At 45.3% G+C, this 22,382-nt stretch overlaps 1 protein-coding gene across 3 annotated transcripts in view; it reads right to left on the bottom strand.

Annotated features, from left to right (window-relative positions):
* Positions 1 to 22,382, bottom strand: part of LOC121005271 (BPI fold-containing family B member 4-like) — a 126,739-nt gene that overhangs the window by 90,633 nt on the left and 13,724 nt on the right. For all 3 annotated transcript variants that reach the window (XM_040437903.1, XM_040437905.1, XM_040437904.1), the window contains one exon: positions 1,962 to 2,101. In XM_040437903.1, the coding sequence (XP_040293837.1) occupies positions 1,962 to 2,085 (124 nt within the window). In that variant the 5' untranslated portion in view covers positions 2,086 to 2,101. The remainder of the gene's footprint in view (positions 1 to 1,961; positions 2,102 to 22,382) is intronic.

Below are 22,382 nucleotides of genomic sequence, written 5' to 3'. Positions count from 1 at the left end.
AGGCTCCTGGGCCTGGTAACGACTGCTACCTGTGCACCCCTGAGAGTGGTGAGTATACATTTTTCATTTTTTTGCAAGGTCTGGGGTCTGAATTAATTTTAGGGTTCTCTGGTCTGGGATCTGAAATTAAATAGAGGTCTGGTCTAGGGTCTCCAGTAATTTTGGGAGTCTGATTTGAGGTCTTAATGTGTTTAGCAGTCTGGGGGTTTAAATAAGTTAGGGTCTTTTTACCTTCGCAAACAGATGATAAATATTGATGTAAATAGTACTACAAAAGATCAGTAGTGGATCAGTATTGGTTTTGATTAGTTCTACAAAAGTGGAATGGGTATGCGGAACTGGTGCGGACTCATTCATTTTCAATGGGGCCGGAAGAGATGCATTTCCTGTGCACGGCCCCTATCTTCCGGTCCGCGGCTCCCGAAAAAATAGAACATGTCCTATTCTTTCTGCAATAGCGGACAAGAATAGGCATTTCTATAGGGGTGCCGGCCCGGTGCAAATTGCGGATCCGCAATACACAACGGACATGTGAATGGACCCTTACTGTTAGTTTTCAGTTTGATTCTTTAACTGACCAGTGACCCAAGTCAGCAACCTTCCCTAACACTGTCCTAAAGAGAGGTACAGTATGTATTCAATACTGTTCTGAAGGTTGTGTGAGTACAACACCGATTCCTGTGAATCTTAAGTGATCTGTCAGAAGTATAATTATTGTATGCTAAAAACTGTTCAAATGTTGCTTAGAACATTCAAGTACGGTATTCTGCCTCAGCAATGTGAATAGTAACTGACAAATAACCATTAAGTTTATGTGCTAATACATAATAAAGTTTAACCCCCAAGCAGTGAGAAGTGATTAGTGATCCATCTCATCATATGATAAATTCAGTAATTGCTGCAACCATGGGATATAACACTTTCAATTAAAATTTTAAAGGTGAATATATTTTGAAGTTTTTGTGGAGGTTTTGTACTTTCGGTAATCCAAGATATCTGCATTATGGGGAATAAGTCGCTGTCATCTGGGTCTCTGACGGCAAGATAGTGACAAGCATGCTGATTTCAATGTTGTGTCTGTTATGTGTGCCTGTCATGTAGTTTATGAGAAATGTACACATTAGTAGGCTTCTTTCACATCTGCGTTACCGGTCTGCCACAGCCTGCCAAACTCATTCTCTGTAATGGGATCCGCAGAGATCTGGCCGCTACCCAGCAAATATGGCAAGATTCGGGCAGACAAAAACCCAGTTGCTCGCAGTGTTTTTTGTCTGGTCGAACTCATCCATATTTGTTGGGTAGTGACCGGATCTCCTCTGGAACCTATTATATTTAATGGGGCTGACGGTTATTGCAGTAACATCCAGCTACGCCTTATCCAGAAAGCTCCAGAAGCCTATTCTCTGCCAGAACAGCCTGCCAAAGACCACTGTAACACTAGTTGAAACTAGCCTTAATTGCAGAGCTTGCATTGCACTGGGAGGAAGGAGTCCTCTCAATGATTTGCATGAGCTAGGGAGTCCTCAGTATTGAAGAGCTGTTGGCTATCCTTGCCTTCCCCCCCCCCCCCCCCCCCTTGCCCTCCTGTTGATAACTGACAGTTACAACCCACAATGATAGGGAGAAAGCTTTCAAACAGTGGCTGGAGCATTGGAGATGCTGACAGCTCATAAATATCAACGACTCTTCCTCACAGTCACAGCACGATGTGTGATCTATAACTAATAAAATGTTATTTCTTCAAAAACAACATGGCAGGCCTATATAACAGATACAAAACTGAAATCAGTGTGTCTCAGAGAAGGCAGTATGAAGACAGGCACATATGTCTTTAGCTATGCACATGCCCTAGTTCTGTATACCGTAGCTTGAGATTACCTCTGGAAAAACGAATGGATCCCCAACTCTAGCAGTAGATGAATCATAAACGAATTTAATATTTTATGAAATGTATGTCTCACCATTATTTAACGCTCCATTTGACACTCGAAGCTTAGCCCCATTGTTTCCTCTGTCAGCACTACTATAACCATGAGCCTGGATGAGCAATATACATACGAAGCAGACACGCCATTGTCTGTACATCTTTGGATCGATATATCTGGCAAAGTAAATACAAAATAAAAGTAATGTTAAAGAGTAACTAAACTTTTGAATACATTTTTGTTAAAATGTCCCTAATGTCATGCTAACACATTTTGTTATATACTTTATTAATGTTTTTTGTATTTTTAATAGACTTGCCCCACCCCCCCAAAGCACACCTTTTCCTGTGTGCTTAAACTTGACCTCTCACTTCTCAGCGGTATACGGAGTTGACAGTTTATGAATGCTTTATTGCTGCTTCTGCCAGTGCCCCCCGGAGGTTTACTAAATCCTGGCATAGCACAAGTGGTGAGGTGGCAGCAGCATGAGGAGACCACAGAGTGGCCCAGTGAAAGAGTAGTGAGGTGGCAGCAGCATGAGGAGACCACAGAGTGGCCCAGTGACAGAGTGATGAAATGGCAGCAGCATGAGGAGACCACAGAGTGGTGAGGTGGCAGCAGCATGAGGAGACGACAAAGTGGTGAGGTGGCAGCAGCATGAGAAGACCACAGTATGGCTCAGTGACAGAGTGGGGAGGTGGGGGGCAAAAGCCTAGCCAATATCAGCACAAGATGGTGGGTGGTAGTAGGATTACCTGGCAGCAGGTGTGTGGCATCAGGCGGGTGGCAGCATCAGAATAGAAGCTAAAGCAGGTAGCCAGAAGAAACTGGTCTCTTTTGACAAAGTTTGAGTGTGGCACCATGAATGATCTAGTCTGATGCATCAGACACTGGTGTGGGGAAATCCTGGCTGATCCACACCTGATTCATCTTCACAAAGGTCAGTCTCTCCACATTTTGGGTGGAAAGGTGAGTTTTCCTTGGGGTAACTATGGCCCTTGCCGCACTAAACACCCGCTCTGATGCCACACTACTGGCCGGGCAGGAAAACTTTGCCAGTTGCAGCCACAAATCAAGTTTGGCTGCAAAGTAGTCCAGGGAATCTTCGATGTGGGGTGTCAGGGTGCAGTCCAGGTATGCCAGAACCTGCTGGTGCAGGTTCTGCTCCATGTCTAGCTGCTGCTGCTGGTGAGTAGTTTCTTCACTAGCCGGGTGAAGAAAACTGCTCATCCGCCCCCCCCCCCCCCCATTCAGCAGCCATGGCAGTATAACATGAGTGCAGCAGACATCCCCCCCGGTCAGACCTTCGTGAGGATGGTCGATGACGCACATAGGCAGCGGCCAAATGACTACATAGGATGTCTCGATAGTAGTTCAGTTTGTCCTTCCTCTCAGTGGGTGGAATAATGGCCCCCCTTTTAGAGTGGTAGCGAGGGTCTAACATGGTGAAGAGCCAGTAGTTATCCCTCTTCCGTATGGTGACAATTCGGCTGTCACTACGCAAGCAACTGAGCATGCATCGGGCCATTTGAACAGGTGATTTGGAGAAACTCCCTGCCTCCATCTCCACTGCATACTGCCATGGTGTGTCTGGGCCATCTGCCTGGTCTTCCTCATTGCCCTGTAGCTCCTCTGGCTGCTCCTGCTCCTCCTCTCCTGTCACCTGTGCAGAAAAACCACCTATTTCTCTACACATTGCTTGTGCACGAATGTCCTCCACCTCCTCCTCCAGTTCAGCCCCCACAGGGCTCATGTGACTGTGAGATATAGGCACCATGTCTCCTGTTCCCTGGCCAGCCAGATTTAGTAGCATCTGTTCCAGGACATGAATAAGTGGAATGACGTTGTTCATCCCGTAGTCCTGGTGGCTGACAAATAAAGTGGCCTCCTCAAAGGGCCCGAGCAAATGGCAGGTGTCACGCATGAGCTGCCACTGGCTAACTTCAAAGTTACACAGGGGTGTACTCCTGTCCACCTCTATCATCAGTGTAAGAGTGGCTGAAGTGCATGTGCAGTTTCCTGGCCATTTTCAGGATGTCTTGCAGATGGGTGGAAGGCTTCAGGAACCTCTTTACAATCAAATTAAACATGTGTGCCATGCAGGGAGCATGGCTCAGACCTCCTTGATGCAGCACCGATACCATGTTCTTCCCGTTGTTTGTGACCATGGTTCTGATTTTGAGTTGGCGAGGAGAAAGCCAGGATTCTAATTCCTGATGAAGCACGGAGAGCTGTCTCTGAAAGGGAGGGACTGCAGTACCAGCAACTAGGCCAGGAGTACGTTCAGCTTCTGCTCCATTGGATGAGTGCACGCGTACTGTTGTCTTTTTGCAATCGCTTCGTTGATCGATTGCTGACGAAATGCGTAATGAAGAGTAGGAGGGTGAGGAGCAGGAGCATCAGGACCAGTAGATGATGAGAAGGAAGACAGTTCTCTTTGACTGGAGCTTTGACTGCAGGAAAAGGGATGCGGGCCACTGGGTGATGTAGCGATTGTTGTGGCAAGCTTGACCACTACATCGAAGCCACGGTTTTCCCAGGCCACTTTATGGTTATGCTGCATGTATTGACGCAGGGCTGTGGTGCACCCGGGCCACGCTTCACCTTCTGCCCACAGATTTGGCAAACGGCCATGTTCACCTCCTCCGACGGATAAACAAAAAACTGCCACACCGCCGAATACGCATTTTTGCCCCAACACTCCACGTTCACTGCCTGCTTTCGCTGCCTCCGCAAACCCCTGCAACGCTACTGTCCGGGCAGGTAGGCTCTTGCGAAGTGGGCAGTCTACCGCAGGCACGTTTGGCTCCTGACCTCGCACTGCTGCCACCCTGCTGACTCACGGCCACACTACCATCTTGCTGGCTCAGCTGCTGCCTCACGAGCAAGGTGCCACCCTCTTCTCCTGATGATGATGAAGGTCATTCTTCACCAGGCTCCCAAGTGCGATTGGCTATATCATCATCCACTACTGTCTGCATGTCACTGATGTCCCCCTCAACGGTCTCAGGACCAGGAGCCTGACCAATCGCAACAACAGCTTCCACGCAACTCTGATAATCACTACTTGCCCGTCTATTGGAGGAAGTGGCGGATGTCTCCTCCAGATCTTGGATGGGCAGTAGCTGCTGACTGTCCTTTAGAAGCTCGTCCTCGCTGAAAAGTGGAGCCGAGCCTACTGCATATAATACTTCTTGTGCTGAGGGAACAGAAAATGAAAGAGGCAGGTTGGGGATAGGTGGGGGCATAGAGCCTGCTCTTGGGCCATGCCAACTAAGCGTTGTGTCAGAGAAACCCACTGACTTTTGGCTGGGGGTGTCTGTTGCGACAAAGTAGAAGACAGAGTCAACCATTCAAGAACCGCTGAGTTGCTGGTCAAGGCACCTGCTTCTAAACCCACCACCTTCTTCTGCTGCTACTTATGCCTGCGCCAGAAACATTTTTGCCAATGCCTGTTCCCTTTGAAGGGCCTGTCACATGTCTGTCTGACATACTGTGAATTAAAAGAATTAAATTAAATTAAAAGTAAATTAATACACCCCCAAAGACTGGCTGTATAACAATGTCATTTCACAGCAGAACTGCGAATATACATACTTATATTTCCTATTTAAGGGAATCTGTCACCTGGTTTGACCATATTAAGCTGTCACCATTGCAATGTTTAATAAAAAAAAAACGTATTTCCTGCAGTGGTCTTCTTTCTTCTCTTCAAGGTTTCATTTAGTTAAAAAAGCAATTTTTGTATTATGCAAATGAATCTTGAAGGTGCCCAGAGGGGCGTTATTCATCACCCTTTGAGCCCAATAATAACACCCCCTGTAGTGCCTAGCCTGCCTTAATTTAGAGCCCAAGCATGCCTCCTCGTTATAAACAACGTCCACTGGAAATCTCGCGCAGGCGCAATACCGCCTACTGCCTGTGCCTGTGTAATCCAATAGCCTCAAAAGTGTCACTGGGCATGCGCCGAGCCCAGTGACGTCTTCTTATCGCTGTTGCCCTCAGGATCCGGCACTAATACATTCCTATGGAATGGCATTCAGGCAAGTCTTCAGTTTTTTTCGCCGGAGATAAAACCGTAGCATGTTACGGTTTTCTCTTTTGCCTGATCAGTCAAAATGACTGAACGGAAGACATTCTTATGCATCCTGAACGGATTACTCTCCATTCAGAATGCATGGGGATATACCTGATCAGTTATTTTCCAGCATTGAGCCCTTTTGACGGAACTCAGTGCCGGAAAAGAAAAACGCTAGTGTGAAAGTACCCAAACCTGTACATTCTGGCCTCATCAGGGGCATACAACAGATCTCATAGAGCCCAATAGCTAAGCTTAGTATGGGCCTCTCCTGCCCCACTCAGTCCCAATGTATTAATCACTCCCAGAATGCAAAGTGCAATGCCCCAAATTTCTGATGAATTTACATTTTATTTATTTTAATTCGAATTCTAATAAAATAAATAAAAGTCATACCTGGCTTTACCCACTTATCCAACTTCTGTCAGTAAAGAAGAACGGGTGCTTCATAAATGTGGCACATATTCTGACCACCATATTTCTCAATGTATCCACGTCAGACAACTGGCATAAATACATTGATAAATCCTACAATCTTAATTACAAAGCTGTCTGTCTAGCTGCTGGCTGCCTGCAGCCCCCACTAGGGGGAGCTAATTGCATAGGAATATACTGTAGGCAGTTAGAATTAACTGAAATGCAAGCTGAAGTCATCAATATCATCTATTGCTCCCCCTTGTGATGGTTGTGTGAAAATGCAGTGTGTTCACACCAAGAAAGAGAAGGACTTCAGTTCTGGTCCCCCATTGGCTCCGTAGCAGTTTTCAGGTTTGCTCCATTAAAAGTATGCCACTGGGTCTCCCTCAATTGACATTTGGGGTCGGGGGTGTAACAGGTGTCTTTGTCTCCTGTTTACATGTTCATAACATTATGATAATATTTTTTCACCATAAATAGACTATTATATTTTGTTAACCTGACATGTATTTAATCCTTTCACTACCAGTGCCGTACATGTATGGTGCTGGAGCGATGGGCAAACATGGTGCCCGCTCGCACGTGCAGCGGGCATCATAGCCGGCGGGTCTCCGCTGTTTCAAACAGCAGAAACCAGCAGGTCATTGTTTTTTGTGTCATTATATTCAGGTTACTGTTAGGCAATCATCCGCCACAAATGCCTTACTTTTAGTGCGGAACTCTATCTAGATCCTGGCTGCCTGGCAACTTAGTCAGTTGAGGAACGCACGGACAGGAAGTGCGCTCTTACGCAGTGATGTTATCAGTTGCCACCAGCGTAAACTTGCATAGGATCCCGGCAGTGTCTTTCACAGGGATTGCACATGCGCATGTATGCCAGGACGTGTTGACATCATTGAAATGGCGCGTCCTGATGGTGCGTACCAAGCCTCACTCTAGGGCTAACTTAGCCTAGTTTAGAGGCATTTCCCAATATAAAACTGGCGGAATTAATGGCGTTTCAGCCATCTATGATCCGGGGGGTGACATAAAGCCCCTACCAATGAAGGTGCAGTATAGTTATTTGCTGTCACCTCCCTCTCCCTGCTGCTTTGGTTGAGGTTACCATATCAGGAACCTCCACTTGTGAGCTTAATGTTACTTATTTGTCTGTACATACAGCTCATTAATATGTATTTTTTGTCCAACTTCCTTTTATTTCCCCAGATGAGTTTTTTCTGAACTGAAAAGCAAAACGTGCATGTAGGGAATAGGATAGTTTCTTTTTTTCAAGGCCAGTAATTGAGGGAAAGGTTTCAGAAGGGGTCGCCCTTTTTAGGACGAGTGCCCTGTGGTTAGGCTGCTCTAATTCTAAGCTATTAGGGCTTGCTTAGTAGCCACAGTATAGGGCGTTAACAGGGACATGTTGCACTCAATCCTACAATTTTTTGCAGCATTTTGAACTACATCAGGGAAGATTCTCTCCGCTTCCCCGGACAACGGCTGCACTCTGGAACCATTCAACAAAGTAATCACTAAAGTTCTCACTACTTTTGAGTTTCCTGTACTATATGTATCGTATGACAGGAAGTAACTTTTGTACTTTTATTATCACTTATTATTCTTACGGCCATCTATTTTAACTTAATTAATAAAATTTATGTTTTATTAATAGAAATGGAATACCCCCGTTATGTAGTTTAACAGCAGAAACCAGCAGCTAATTGCCGCGACCGGTAATAATGCTGATCGCGGTAATTAAAGCCTTTAAATGCCGTGATCAAGTGAGATCACGGCATCTGAAGGGAGGATGCAGGTAATTGATTTTAACCCCTTAAGGACTCAGCCCTATTTCACCTTAAGGACTTGGCCATTTTTTGCAAATCTGACCAGTGTCACTTTAAGTGCTGATAACTTTAAAATGCTTTGACTTATCCAGGCCGTTCTGAGATTGTTTTTTCGTCACATATTGTACTTCATGACACTGCTAAAATTGGGTCAAAAAAGTAAAATTTTTTTGCATAAAAAAAATACCATATTTACCAAAAATTTTGAAAAATTTGCAAATTTCAAAGTTTCAGTTTCTCTACTTCTGTAATACATAGTAATACCCCCAAAAATGTTGATGACTTTACATTCCCCATATGTCTACTTCATGTTTGTAGCATTTTGGGATTGATATTTTATTTTTTGGGGATGTTACAAGGCTTAGAAGTTTAGAAGCAAATCTTGAAATTTTTCAGAAATTTACAAAAACCAAATTTTTAGGGACCACTACAGGTCTGAAGTCACTTTGCGAGGCTTACATAATAGAAACCGCCCAAAAATGACCCCATTCTATAAACTACACCCCTCAAGGTATTCAAAACTGATTTTACAAGCTTCGTTAACCCTTTAGGTATTGCACAAGAGTTATTGGCAAATGGGGATGAAATTTGAGAATTTCATTTTTTTGCCTAATTTTCCATTTTAACCCATTTTTTCCACTAACAAAGCAAGGGTTAACAGCTGAACAAGACTGTATCTTTATTGCCCTGACTCTGCCGTTTACAGAAACACCCCATATGTCGCCGTGAACTACTGTACGGGCACACAGTAGGGCGTAGAGTGAAAGGTGCGCCGTTTGGTTTTTGGAGGGCTGATTTTGCTGGACTGTTTTTTTGACACCATGTCCCATTTGAAGCCCCCTGATGCACCCCTAGAGTAGAAACTCCATAAAAGTGACCCCATCTAAGAAACTACACCCCTCAAGGTATTCAAAACTGATTTTACAAACTTTGTTAACCCTTTAGGTGTTGCACAAGAGTTATTGGCAAATGGGGATGAAATTTGAGAATTTCATTTTTTTGCCTAATTTTCCATTTTAACCCATTTTTTTACACTAACAAAGCAAAGGTTAACAGCCAAACAAGACTGTATCTTTATTGCCCTGACTCTGCCGTTTACAGAAACACCCCATATGTGGCCGTAAACTACTGTACGGCCACACAGCAGGGCGTAGAGGGAAAGGTGCGCCGTATGGTTTTTGGAAGCCAGATTTTGCTGGACTGTTTTGCTGGACACCATGTCCCATTTGAAGCCCCCCTGATGCACCCCTAGAGTAGAAACTCCATAAAAGTGACCCCATCTAAGAAACTACACCCCTCAAGGTATTCAAAACTGATTTTACAAACTTTGTTAACCCTTTAGGTGTTGCACAAGATTTAATGGAAAATAGAGATACAATTTCAAAATTTCACTTTTTTGGCAGATTTTCCATTTTAATATTTTTTTTCCAGTTACAAAGCAAGGGTTAACAGCCAAACAAAACTCATTATTTATGGCCCTGATTCTGTAGTTTACAGAAACACCCCATATGTGTTCGTAAACCGCTGTACGGGCACACAGCAGGGCGCAGAAGGAAAGGAATGCCATACGGTTTTTGGAAGGCAGATTTTGCTGGACTGGTTTTTTTTGACACCATGTCCCATTTGAAGCCCCCCTGATGCACCCCTAGAGTAGAAACTCCAAAAAAGTGACCCCATTTTAGAAAGTACGGAATAGGGTGGCAGCTTTGTTGGTACTAGTTTAGGGTACATATGATTTTTGGTTGCTCTATATTACACTTTTTGTGCGGCAAGGTAACAAGAAATAGCTTTTTTGGCACGTTTTTTTCATTCATCTGACAGGTTAGATCATGTGGTAATTTTATAGAGTAGGTTGTCGCGGACGCGGCGATACCTAATATGTATACAATTTTTTTTATTTATGTAAGTTTTATACAATAACTTCATTTTTAAAACCAAAAAAAGTTTTAGTGTCTCCATAGTCTAAGAGCCATAGTTTTTTCAGTTTTTGGGCGATTATCTTGAGTAGGGTCTCATTTTTTGCGGGATGAGATGACGGTTTGATTGGTACTATTTTGGGGTGCATATGACTTTTTGATCGCTTGCTATTACACTTTTTGTGACGTAAGATGACAAAAAATGGCTTTTTTTACACCGTTTTTATTTTTTATTTTTTACGGTGGTCACCTGAGGGGTTAGATCATGTGATATTTTTATAGAGCCGGTCGATACGGACGCGGCGATACCTAATATGTATACTTTATTTTTATTTATGTAAGTTTTACACAATGATTTCATTTTTTAAACAAAAAAAATCATGTTTTAGTGTTTCTTTAGTCTGAGAGCCATAGTTTTTTCAGTTTTTGGGCGATTATCTTGGGTAGGGTATAATTTTTGCGGGATGAGATGACGGTTTGATTGGTACTATTTTGGGGTGCATATGACTTTTTGATCGCTTGCTATTACACTTTTTGTGACGTAAGATGACAAAAAATGGCTTTTTTTACACCGTTTTTATTTTTTATTTTTTACGGTGGTCACCTGAGGGGTTAGATCATGTGATATTTTTATAGAGCCGGTCGATACGGACGCGGCGATACCTAATATGTATACTTTATTTTTATTTATGTAAGTTTTACACAATGATTTCATTTTTGAAACAAAAAAAATCATGTTTTAGTGTTTCTTTAGTCTGAGAGCCATAGTTTTTTCAGTTTTTGGGCGATTATCTTGGGTAGGGTATAATTTTTGCGGGATGAGATGACGGTTTGATTGGTACTATTTTGGCGTACATGTGACTTTTTTGATCACTTTTATTACCTTTTATGGGAAGTAAGGTGGGCAAAATTTCAATTTTCTCATAGTTTTTATTTTTTTATTTTTATGGTGTTCACCGTGCGGGGAAAGTAACATGACCGTTTTATAGATCAGGTCGTTACGGACGCGGCGATACCTAATATGTGTAGTGTATTTTATTTTTTTAATTTTTATTCAGTGATGAATGTTTTTTTTTTTATCTTAACTTTTTTCACTTTTTTTTTGACCCAGACCCACTTGGTTCTGGAAGATCCAGTGGGTCTGATGTCTGTATAATACAGTACAATATATATTGTTCTGTACTGTATTTTACTTACACTGAACAGATCTATGCTTTTAGCACAGATCTGTTCAGCACCATGGACAGCAGGACGCCTGAGCAGGCGTCCTGTTGCCATGGGAACCTTCCCAGACGGGAAACTTCGCAGACGGGGAAGTGTAAGCACAGGGCTGAGGTGGGCTCTCTGGGGGCTCTCTCCCTCTCCATCGGGGGGCTGCAAAGGCACAGCAGCCCCCCGATGGAGAGGGAGGGAGCTCCCTGACCGATGACAGTTAACTTTTTCCATACAGCGGTCCGTACGGACCGCGGTATGGAAAGGGTTAATCGGCTGACATCTGCACAGATGTCAGCCGTTTATACCAGGGTGCCAGCAATGTGCTGGCACCCTGGTATAACCCACTAGAAGCCAACGATCATTCATGGGGAGGCGGGCGGGGGATCGCGATCCCGCCTGCCGCACCGCCCGCCTCCCGCAACGCCCCCACCGGATGCGACACCCCCGTGCAGGGGTGCAGGGGGGGGTGAAAAATATTGATTATAGGCACTCAAAAGTTTCTGATCCCCGCGGTCAGGGACCGCGGGGATCAGAAACTGCAAAAAGCGCAGCAAACCGCAGGTCTGAATTGACCTGCGGTTTGCTGCGATCGCCGACATGGGGGGGTCACATGACCCCCCCTGGCGTTGTCACAGGATGCCGGCTGAAGGATTTCAGCCGAAATCCCGTTCTGATTAACCCCTGGGGCGCCGGAATACTGATTTCAAGTTAGGACGTACCGGTACGCCCTGAGTCCTTAAGGACTCGGGAAATAGGGCGTACCGATACGTCCTGCGTCCTTAAGGGGTTAATATGTTGAGTCTCGCTAAAGAGACTCAGGGCACTAAATCTGCAATTCTTATTTTAGCCACCAGGTGGCAGGCCAACATAAAAAATTAACAATTCTCAGTAATAAATGTTTTTTAACAATCCATGATTGTTCAGAATTATTATTTTTTTTTTTATTTTGTATTCAAATACGAGTTTCAAAATCATAACAAAAAAGTAAAAAAACGTAAAAATATTAAAGTTTAAATCACCCCCCTTTCCATATAATAAAAAATAAATAACAAAAAATATAAACATCATGGATATCACAGCAACCGAAGACACCTGTACTATTAAAATATAAAAATATTTTTCCAATACGGTGAATGGTGTAATGGAAAAAATGGCCAAAATGGCCAATTTTTTTTTTTATTCCTTCTCTCACCTCAAAAAATGTAATAAAATGTGATCAAAAAGTCGCAGTCACTCCAAAATAGTATTAATAAAAAGTACAGATTTTCATGCAAAAAATTAGCCCCCACACAGCTCAGTAGATATAACTATAAAAAAGTTATGGGGGTCATAATATGGTGATGTAAAAAAAAAGTTATTTTTCTCAAAGTTTACATTTATTTTTACACCATTTAGACATAAAAACCTATACACATGTAGTATTGTTGTAATTATACTGACCCAGAGAATGAAGGGCACAGGTCATTTTTCCATAGGAACAAAACCTGTAAAACGGTGGAGGAATTGTTTTTTTTTTCCAATTCCACCTAATTTGGATTTTTTTCCAGCTTCCCAATACATTGCATGCCATGTTAAATGGTGGCATTAGAAAGTACAACTTGTCCTGCAAAAAATAAGCCCTCATATAGCTATGTTAACGGAAAAATAAAAACGTTATGGCTCAAGGAAGATAGGGGGGGTAAAATGAAAAGAAAAACCTCTGGTATCCTAGGGGTTAAGTATACAAAGTTATACTTGCATGGGCTGTTATGCACGGTTATTTTGACACACTGGTAGACACATTACAAGAAGCTTCCTGCATTTTTTTAAACATTCAGATACCATTCAACATTGCCTTGAAAATGAAAGAGACACAACCGCCTGCTCCAGATGCCACCACAGAGCCCTTATCTCTTGGGTTAAACTATTTGTCCTATGGTTAAAAGGCCAATTTGCACTATGGTGGCAACTACAGATGAACAAATTAATTCTGCACAATCCTACAAATTGCCCAAGAGATTCTAATGTTTTCAAATTCGACAATTTTGTGACTTCTCCTGTATAAATTGCTCAAAATGACAGCCACGCCACCAAAAAGGGATAATTTTTTAACTGTTTTTAAAACATAACTTTTCAGGGCAATTGGAGTATTTTTCATTTGAATCAAATTGATTTGGATCAAATTGAATCTGACTGCCGATTTGACAGAATTGGAGCTGAAACGAATTTTGGCTAAATTGCCCTTCTCAACAACTGGAGAGCTTCCATTATAAGATCCCAGATCACTGTTATAATGGGTGACCTTTGTGTGTTCAATGAAAGTTTCCAACCTGAATATTTCTTATGTCTTGGAAGCTTTTCAAAAGAAAGAAATTGTTTTTAAGGACCTGTTGGAAAACCATAATGAATTCTAGATTACCAGTCATATACTATATGTCTAAAGCCCACAACACTGACAGAAACACAAAAACAATATTCTCTGTGAACTGTAAAATGAGAATTACAATAACAATAAACTGTACAAGATGCTTCAGTTTAAAAAACAAATCCCCGAAACATACAATGTATATCACAGGCACTGGAAAAAGTTCCCTATTTTTACGTTCCGTTAAAGAATATACAGATTTTGGCAAACCTATGTCCAATAAAAGAACAGTAGGACAAAACAGAGGCTAACAGTATTTCTGACATTTCTGATAGTATCGCCATTTATCAAGCTGGTAGATACTGTGGACCACTGGTCCCGAACCTGATCTATCAGCTTTATAAAGAACATTACAGCCTGCACTGTTGCTGCTGTTATTTCTGACATAGGATCTTCAATAACATTGTGCACCTTATTGTGTCACCCAACCTGTATGCTGTCCTCCTATTCAAAATATTTTTTGGACCTATGACAGTAGGTTCTACTTGAACGTTGACGTCCTTCATACTGTACTCTAAATAGCGAGAGTGCTACATTTAATTATCATTGTGTGTCATTGTGTGTTGGCACGGCAGAACATTAGAATAGCTTTATATGCATATATAGTGCTCCAATATATTTGCGCTTGCGAATTTTCAGCAATTAATGATGCGCATATTTTTTCGTAATACGTGCAACTTGTGACATCACAGCACTATGTCTGTAGCATGTATGTATGGACAGCAGAACCTATCAGCTACACTATAGATCAATCTAACCTACACTGACTCACTATCTCCCCCTAACTATCTGTATTATTAAAGGGGTTGTCCCACTTCATTAAATACGGTTACATTAAATCATTGCCCCCCACTGAACATTTCTTCCAATACATGTAATTAAAAAAAACTTAGCATTCAGCCTAAAAACGCTCCTTTCTCTCTCCTTTGTTTGTGCTGGTATCCCATGGATACGGCCACATCTCGCCGGCCGCATCCATGCCGCACCTGCGCACTGGTAACTATTGCGATCCTACAGCCGGCCTCTCCCTCACACTGTGAGCGCGCACGTCCCATAGTTTTGCGCGGGCGCCCAATCATAGCAATGTATTACTGTTTTCTGGCAGCAGGAGGGAGCGCACAGCGTCATAGCAACCGAGGACGCCGTGCGCTCCCTCCTGCCGCCGGAATACAGTGATATACTGCTATGATCTATAAGAGAGTATCACTGTATTCCGGCAGCAGGAGGGAGCGCACGGCGTCATAGCAACCGAGGACGCCGTGCGCTCCCTCCTGCCGCCGGAATACAGTGATATACTGCTATGATCTATATGCTTTTTATCCGGGGCCAGGGTCCTGAATCAAACTACCACTGCCCCGAACCTCGTGACAAAGTCAGCAGGAGCCCCAGCATCTCCTCCTATACCTTGCCCGGCGACATTTGCAGCTCCAGCCGCCGCATCTGCAGAGGCAACGGGACGGGCTGTGACGTCATGCTGAGCGTCCAATCAGCTGGCGGCCATTGGACGGGACGCAGCATGTCCTTCTACTCCGGTCCTGTGGTAGTTCTTACCTCATAACCATGAGTGCTGTCGGCGAGCCGCCTGGGAGCTTCAGCAAGAGGCTGCTGGTGACCGGCGGGGCGGGCTTCATGTAAGTGACTTGGCCCGCCGCCAGTGCTAGTAATCTTCTGATGATAGCCTGTGGGTGCAGTGTAGGGACATTACTGGGGGCAGTTTGGAAAGTTACTATGGGCACTATAGGGAGATTACTGGGTGCATTGAAGGGAGATTACTGGGGGCAGTGGAGGAAGTTACTATGGGCACTATAGGGAGATTACTAGGTGCACTTTACTGTGGGCACTATGGGAACATTACTGGGGGCAGTGGAGGGAAATTACTGTTGACACTATAGGACATTACTGGGGGCATGAACATTACCGGGGGCAGTTGGGGGTCATTACTGTGGGCGTTATATAGAGACATTACTGCAGCCGGAATACAGTGATATACTGCTATGATCTATAAGAGAGTATCACTGTATTCCAGCGGCAGGAGGGAGCGCACGGCGTCATAGCAACAGAGGACGCCGTGCTCTCTGGTGCCCAGAAGGAGTCCAGGCGGCAATCCACAGATGCCCCCCACCCCATAAGTGCCATCCACAGATCCCCCCACCCCATAAGTGCCATCCACAGATCCCCCCACCCCATAAGTGCCATCCACAGATCCCCCCCCACCCCATAAGTGCCATCCACAGATCCCCCCACCACATAAGTGCCATCCACAGATCCCCCCACCCCATAAGTGCCATCCACAGATCCCCCCCATAAGCTGGGTAATAGGTCAGTGATAATATCAGACACCGGGAAAGCTGGGTAATAAGTCTATAAGACTTATTACCCAGCTTTCCCGGTGTACAATAATATTACAGACTTATTACCCAGCTTTCCCGGTATCAGATATTATCACTGACTTATTACCCAGCTTTCCCGGTGAACAATATTATTACAGACTTATTACCCAGCTTTCCCGGTATCAGATATTATCACTGACTTATTACCCAGCTTTCCCGGTGAACAATATTATCGCTGACTTATTACCCAGCTTTCCCGGTATCAGATATTATCACTGACTTATTACCCAGCTTTCCCGGTATCAGATATTATCACTGACTTATTACCCAGCTTTCCCGGTATCAGATATTATCACTGACTTATTACCCAGCTTTCCCGGTATCAGATATTATCACTGACTTATTACCCAGCTTTCCCGGTGTACAATATTATTGTACACCGGGAAAGCTAGGTAATAAGTCTGTAATAATATCTGACACCGGGAAAGCTGGGTAATAAGTCAGTGATAATATCTGACACCGGGAAAGCTGGGTAATAAGTCAGTGATAATATCTGATACCGGGAAAGCTGGGTAATAAGTCAGTGATAATATCTGATACCGGGAAAGCTGGGTAATAAGTCAGCGATAATATTGTTCACCGGGAAAGCTGGGTAATAAGTCAGTGAATATATCTATCTATATCTAGCACAGATCATATGGCTACTAGCTAACATGCATTTGGGCTGTAGTGATTCATTGTTTTTGCTGCACAGAATGGGTTTGTAACACAGGTTTTATGTGTAAAAGTGTATTAGACTGCAGGACAGCCACAAGTTACTACATTAGTTCACTAGCATTGGTCAGTGGTCACTGAGTGATTCCCCAGCAGGAGGATAGGCTTTACATACTCTGCAGGCTCCAGAAGGATGACTCATCCACATGAACGAGCACGCAAGGACTGAACTCTCAGGGTGAGTCATGAGGAGGCGTGGCCGGCCTTCACTCAACTGCCTGAGCCAAACCAGGAAGTTATCATGTAGTATACGGGAGTTGTAATACCCGTTACTACCAAAGGTCACTTGGTGTGCTGTCGTCCCTCCTTAATATTGGGGAGTTGTTGTATGTCAGTTTTATAAAATGTAATGTAATGTGTGTATTTCCCTGTCACTGAAACTTGCATGTACAGGCCTGCTAGGGGTGTAATTACAACTTCTAGTCCATAGAGGGAGCTAGGGAGCCCTAGTTTATATAAGGCCAGACAGGGAAGTGCAAGGCAGACGGAGTCTAGTGTCTGTAATCTACAGATGGAGATTAGATAATGTCTGAGACCAGTCCAGGCCTGAAGCCTGCTGTTCAGGAGAAGATTCCCTCCTGAATTCCTACATGCAGAAGCAGGAATACCTTAGCCTGAGGAACCATTCAGGAGCTAGGAGAGACTGAGGCAAATATCAGAGGAGCCAGAGGTATTGAGGAAACAGAGGAGGTACTTATGAAAGCCATAATCAAGGATATAAAGCCAGACTTAGGTTAATGGGCCTTGGTGAAGAATTGCTATATTCCAGGATCAGACAGAATTAGAGTGCTAGCTCCTGTGCTGCGAATCCTGTGTTTTACACTCTGTAATTACCCTGCTGTACTGAATTGCCTGCATCGACCGAATTGCAAAATCGACTGTATGCTGAGGAACTGCGTTTCCAATATTGTCTCTGCCTGCAACCTACTAAAGTTGAAGTTCTGTTTAACACCGCGTTTCCTCAAATTATTTCCTGCATCCGCAAACGGCGTGCCACCGTTTACTTGGCACTGGCGTCACGAACTATTCCTACCTATACCTGCCCTTGCAGAGAGTCAGCTGTACCAGGTTAGTGTATATTGCACTACTACACTCAGAAACACCTACTACGCACAACTTGAGTACACTGCACCTCTCTTTTGGCGTCACGAACAGGATACGCACGCTTTATAGTGCAAGAAGCGTGAACTTTGTGCCTTATACCGTTGCCCTGTGACCAAAGTGACAATTTTCCTGTTTATTGAAAGTGAACTTTGTGGACTGAAAATTATACCCAAAGTGTTCCAAAAACCTCTAAAAAGCGCTGTGCAGGGTTGCGCTACCCAGAGGAAGAAAATCGCCGCATTGGAGTGTGGTTTTGTGGACTTTAAACATTCCTGCTTGCTGTCAGTGAACAGACAGCGTTTGTACCTAAAGATGGCCGCTGAGCTTGCTGAATTTACTGCTGCGTCACCTTCATCCCGAAAAGGCGGGAAAAGTAGGCGCCTTTCTGAGGAAAAAGCGGGAAGAAGGTCAAGGGCAGGCGCCACGGCTTATCTGGACATTTGCATGTCTGCCAGCATGGACACCGCCCTCCATATACTGGAATACCTGGGGGGCGGCTCCCCAGTGCAATGGGAGGAGCTGGCTACTCTAATTGACGCGACCCTATCGCTCTCCTCAGTAGGATCGAGCATGTTGGATTGTGAGCAGAGTGTTGCTGCAGCGTCCGCACCTGTAATTGAAAAGATGACCGACACCGGTGTAGAGCCAGAAGAGGCTCCACCGGCCTACGCTCCGGGACCGGAGCAACCCGCCTGCCGCACCAGGGAGAAAGAACCCGAGCCCTACTATGGCTCGTGGAGGGACTTTTTCCAGCCATCGTTCAAATGGTCTTCCCTGATGGCGGAGATTCGAGAGGCCGCTATCAAGCGGAATACCAAGACTAAGATCGTGTATGAGGAATTGACCAAGACCATACATGAGAAGCATACGCACACACAACCCCGCCTGGAAAGGAGAAAGGGAGTGGTGCTGTCGTTTGACAAATCCCGTGGCTACGGGTTTATTCAGGACTATCTAACTGGCAGAGACCTCTATGTCAATCGAAGGTCTGTCAAAAGAGACTACCTCCCTTCGTACCAGCACAGCCTCCGCGAGGGAGAGGAAGTGGAGTACACCCCTGCCGAGGGCCTGCGAGGCCCCTATGCGACTGCTGTGACCCGTCCGAAGCGAGGACCTGAGGATTGGGAGGCAGAAGAAGAAGACCACTCTGGCTGCGAGCGAGAACCGGAACGCTCTCCAGAGCCGGCCCATCACGCCTTTCAGGAGCGGAGCTCCTTCATCGGGCCGAACGTCTTCTGGCAGCCAACCGTGTTGGAGAAATGGGTGAGCCCCTACCCTTCCCCCGAGCTGCCACGTCGGGAGAAGACACTATCTGAGCTGGAGCAGCAAAGAGGATTGAGTGCTACCTTCCAGAACATCCGGATGGGACGGAGACCAGAGGCAAGTCCAGAACCTGAAGAGGCCGAGTCTGCATCAGCGGTGACTGTACCTGCGCCGGCGGTGCCAGCAGAGAACAGCGACTCCGACACCGAGAGTATCGGTGAGCAGATCGTCCGGCTGGAGGAGAAGTTGCGGGAGTTGCGTAAGACCTACACCGCCAGGATCCAGACGCCGCCGAGGAAGGATGAGGTAAGGGTGCCTGTCACCACCCGCCGACCGCCTTCTGTTGTCACCGCTCCGTCAGTGCCCCAGACCGGACCCGCGATTGCTGTGAATTGCTGCACCCAGAGCACCGGACCGCTTGCTGCGGCGGTACCAAGTATGTCACACCCTGCAGTGATTATGCCAGGGCCGGCACGGCCCACCAGAGGGTTCACCCCTAGGCCTATGGGGCCAATACCTATTAGGGGCCCCTTTACCCTGCAGCTACCCCCTGATACAGTCATGTGGGCCCATCCTCCTGTAGAGGAATACTACAGAAGATACCTCCCTGCAGAGCCAAGTAGCTACAATATGCCACTGTGATCAGCCTGCTAGGCCCTTGATTTATTTCTTCAGAAGGTGATGTTAACCCTTCCAGGACAGGAGTCCTATGTTGCTGGCCCTTTGTTGCAGCTGCCAGTTTGTCCACGGCCCAGTGGTAGGTGTTGACCACTGAAATCATAAAGTCAGCAAGGCCACGTTTGTTTCCAGGACCTCCTGCCTGCTTTTGTTACCCCACACCAAGTTGTGCCTGTTCCTTTGTTGCACCTTTTACCCTTCACCCCCTTTTCAGGTTGATCAGGGGTATTACAGCACTTGTCTTTGCTGTCCATTTTATTGTGCAACCTGTTACTAAGGAACCGTGCCCGGAGACAGACTCAAAAGTACCTGAGCCTCTGAGATTCTTACTCTTTTAAAGTATTGTGCCCAGAGATGGACTCCACCGCATGAGAGCCTCTGTGATTTAATAAGAAATAACCTGGGTACGGACTCATGTTTGTTATTTGAGCCTCCAAGAACTTTTATACCGTTTTCTACTGTTTTATCATGGACTTATTCATTGTCATGGACTATCCTGGTTATATTGTTACGCTGTGCCAGGTCAGCGCCCCCGTTCCATTCATTATCCTGAGAGAAGAGAACGACGCCCCTTGTCACTACCCTGCCCCTTTGCCAATTGGACCTGATGTAAATGCAGTTGAATTGCATATATGTATGCCTGCATGTCTCTTTTTCTATTTCAGGTAGAGATTCCAGTTGGGCGACCCATGATGGAGTACGAGGGCGTACTCAGCTTAAAGCAGTGGGGTATGTAGCATACGGGAGTTGTAATACCCGTTACTACCAAAGGTCACTTGGTGTGCTGTCGTCCCTCCTTAATATTGGGGAGTTGTTGTATGTCAGTTTTATAAAATGTAATGTAATGTGTGTATTTCCCTGTCACTGAAACTTGCATGTACAGGCCTGCTAGGGGTGTAATTACAACTTCTAGTCCATAGAGGGAGCTAGGGAGCCCTAGTTTATATAAGGCCAGACAGGGAAGTGCAAGGCAGACGGAGTCTAGTGTCTGTAATCTACAGATGGAGATTAGATAATGTCTGAGACAAGTCCAGGCCTGAAGCCTGCTGTTCAGGAGAAGATTCCCTCCTGAATTCCTACATGCAGAAGCAGGAATACCTTAGCCTGAGGAACCATTCAGGAGCTAGGAGAGACTGAGGCAAATATCAGAGGAGCCAGAGGTATTGAGGAAACAGAGGAGGTACTTATGAAAGCCATAATCAAGGATATAAAGCCAGACTTAGGTTAATGGGCCTTGGTGAAGAATTGCTATATTCCAGGATCAGACAGAATTAGAGTGCTAGCTCCTGTGCTGCGAATCCTGTGTTTTACACTCTGTAATTACCCTGCTGTACTGAATTGCCTGCATCGACCGAATTGCAAAATCGACTGTATGCTGAGGAACTGCGTTTCCAATATTGTCTCTGCCTGCAACCTACTAAAGTTGAAGTTCTGTTTAACACCGCGTTTCCTCAAATTATTTCCTGCATCCGCAAACGGCGTGCCACCGTTTACTTGGCACTGGCGTCACGAACTATTCCTACCTATACCTGCCCTTGCAGAGAGTCAGCTGTACCAGGTTAGTGTATATTGCACTACTACACTCAGAAACACCTACTACGCACAACTTGAGTACACTGCAATCAGGACATTTACTGCTCGTAAGACTGAAAAAGCAAAGTGGGACAACCCCTTTAATATAAGCTATCTAACTATCTAATGTAATTAAACAGTAAAGCACAGACACAGCAATGACACTGCTGTCTCTCTCAGGACTCTATAAAACTGCAGAAAGTGGCTGCTGGGGAGGTTCTTATTTAGCAGGGGTACTCAACTGGCGGACCGCGGTCCAAATATGGACCGCGGCCGCCAGTTGTTCGGACCCCGGTCATCCTTCAGAGCGCTCCTCCTCTCCTGCACACTCTGGTACGTGCAGGAGGAGGAGCTTACCGGCGCACTTCTTCCTGCCCCAGGGGCGCAGTGAGAGACGGCTCCCTCCACATGCAGGCACCAGCGCTTTCATCCGGCACCTGCTGGTGGAGGGAGCTTTCTCCCTCAGTGCGCTCACAGGTCCCTCCTCCCCTGCAGCAGCGGCAGCACGTAAGAGAGCTCCAAGCTCCAAAGGCGAAGTAGTGGCAACATGGATCTGACAGGGTGAGCAGCCTGTTGGATCCGTCCTGCTGCAAGTGTGAAAGTACCCTTACTAATGAGCGCTTCCATCATGGAACGCCCATTAGTACAGCCTTTACCTCCCCCGCTACTTGTGCTAGTAAAAAAATAAGTAAAATTACGGTACCTCCACCTCCATTTGCTCACGCTGTCGAGAACACTCCCTGCTGACTAAAACTCAGGACAGGACCTACAAGACGTCATCACGTTAGAGCACCGGTCCTGAGCTTGCAGTCAGCAGCGAATGTTCACCGCAGCCAGGTGAATGCTATTTTTTTTTTTTGCAAAAGCAGAGAAGGGGGGC

The sequence above is a fragment of the Bufo bufo genome, chromosome 6 (assembly GCF_905171765.1).
Source record: "Bufo bufo chromosome 6, aBufBuf1.1, whole genome shotgun sequence".
In the NCBI taxonomy this organism is placed as follows: domain Eukaryota; kingdom Metazoa; phylum Chordata; class Amphibia; order Anura; family Bufonidae; genus Bufo; species Bufo bufo.
Note: the sequence above shows the minus strand (reverse complement) of the source record. Positions and strands in the feature narration are given on the sequence as shown.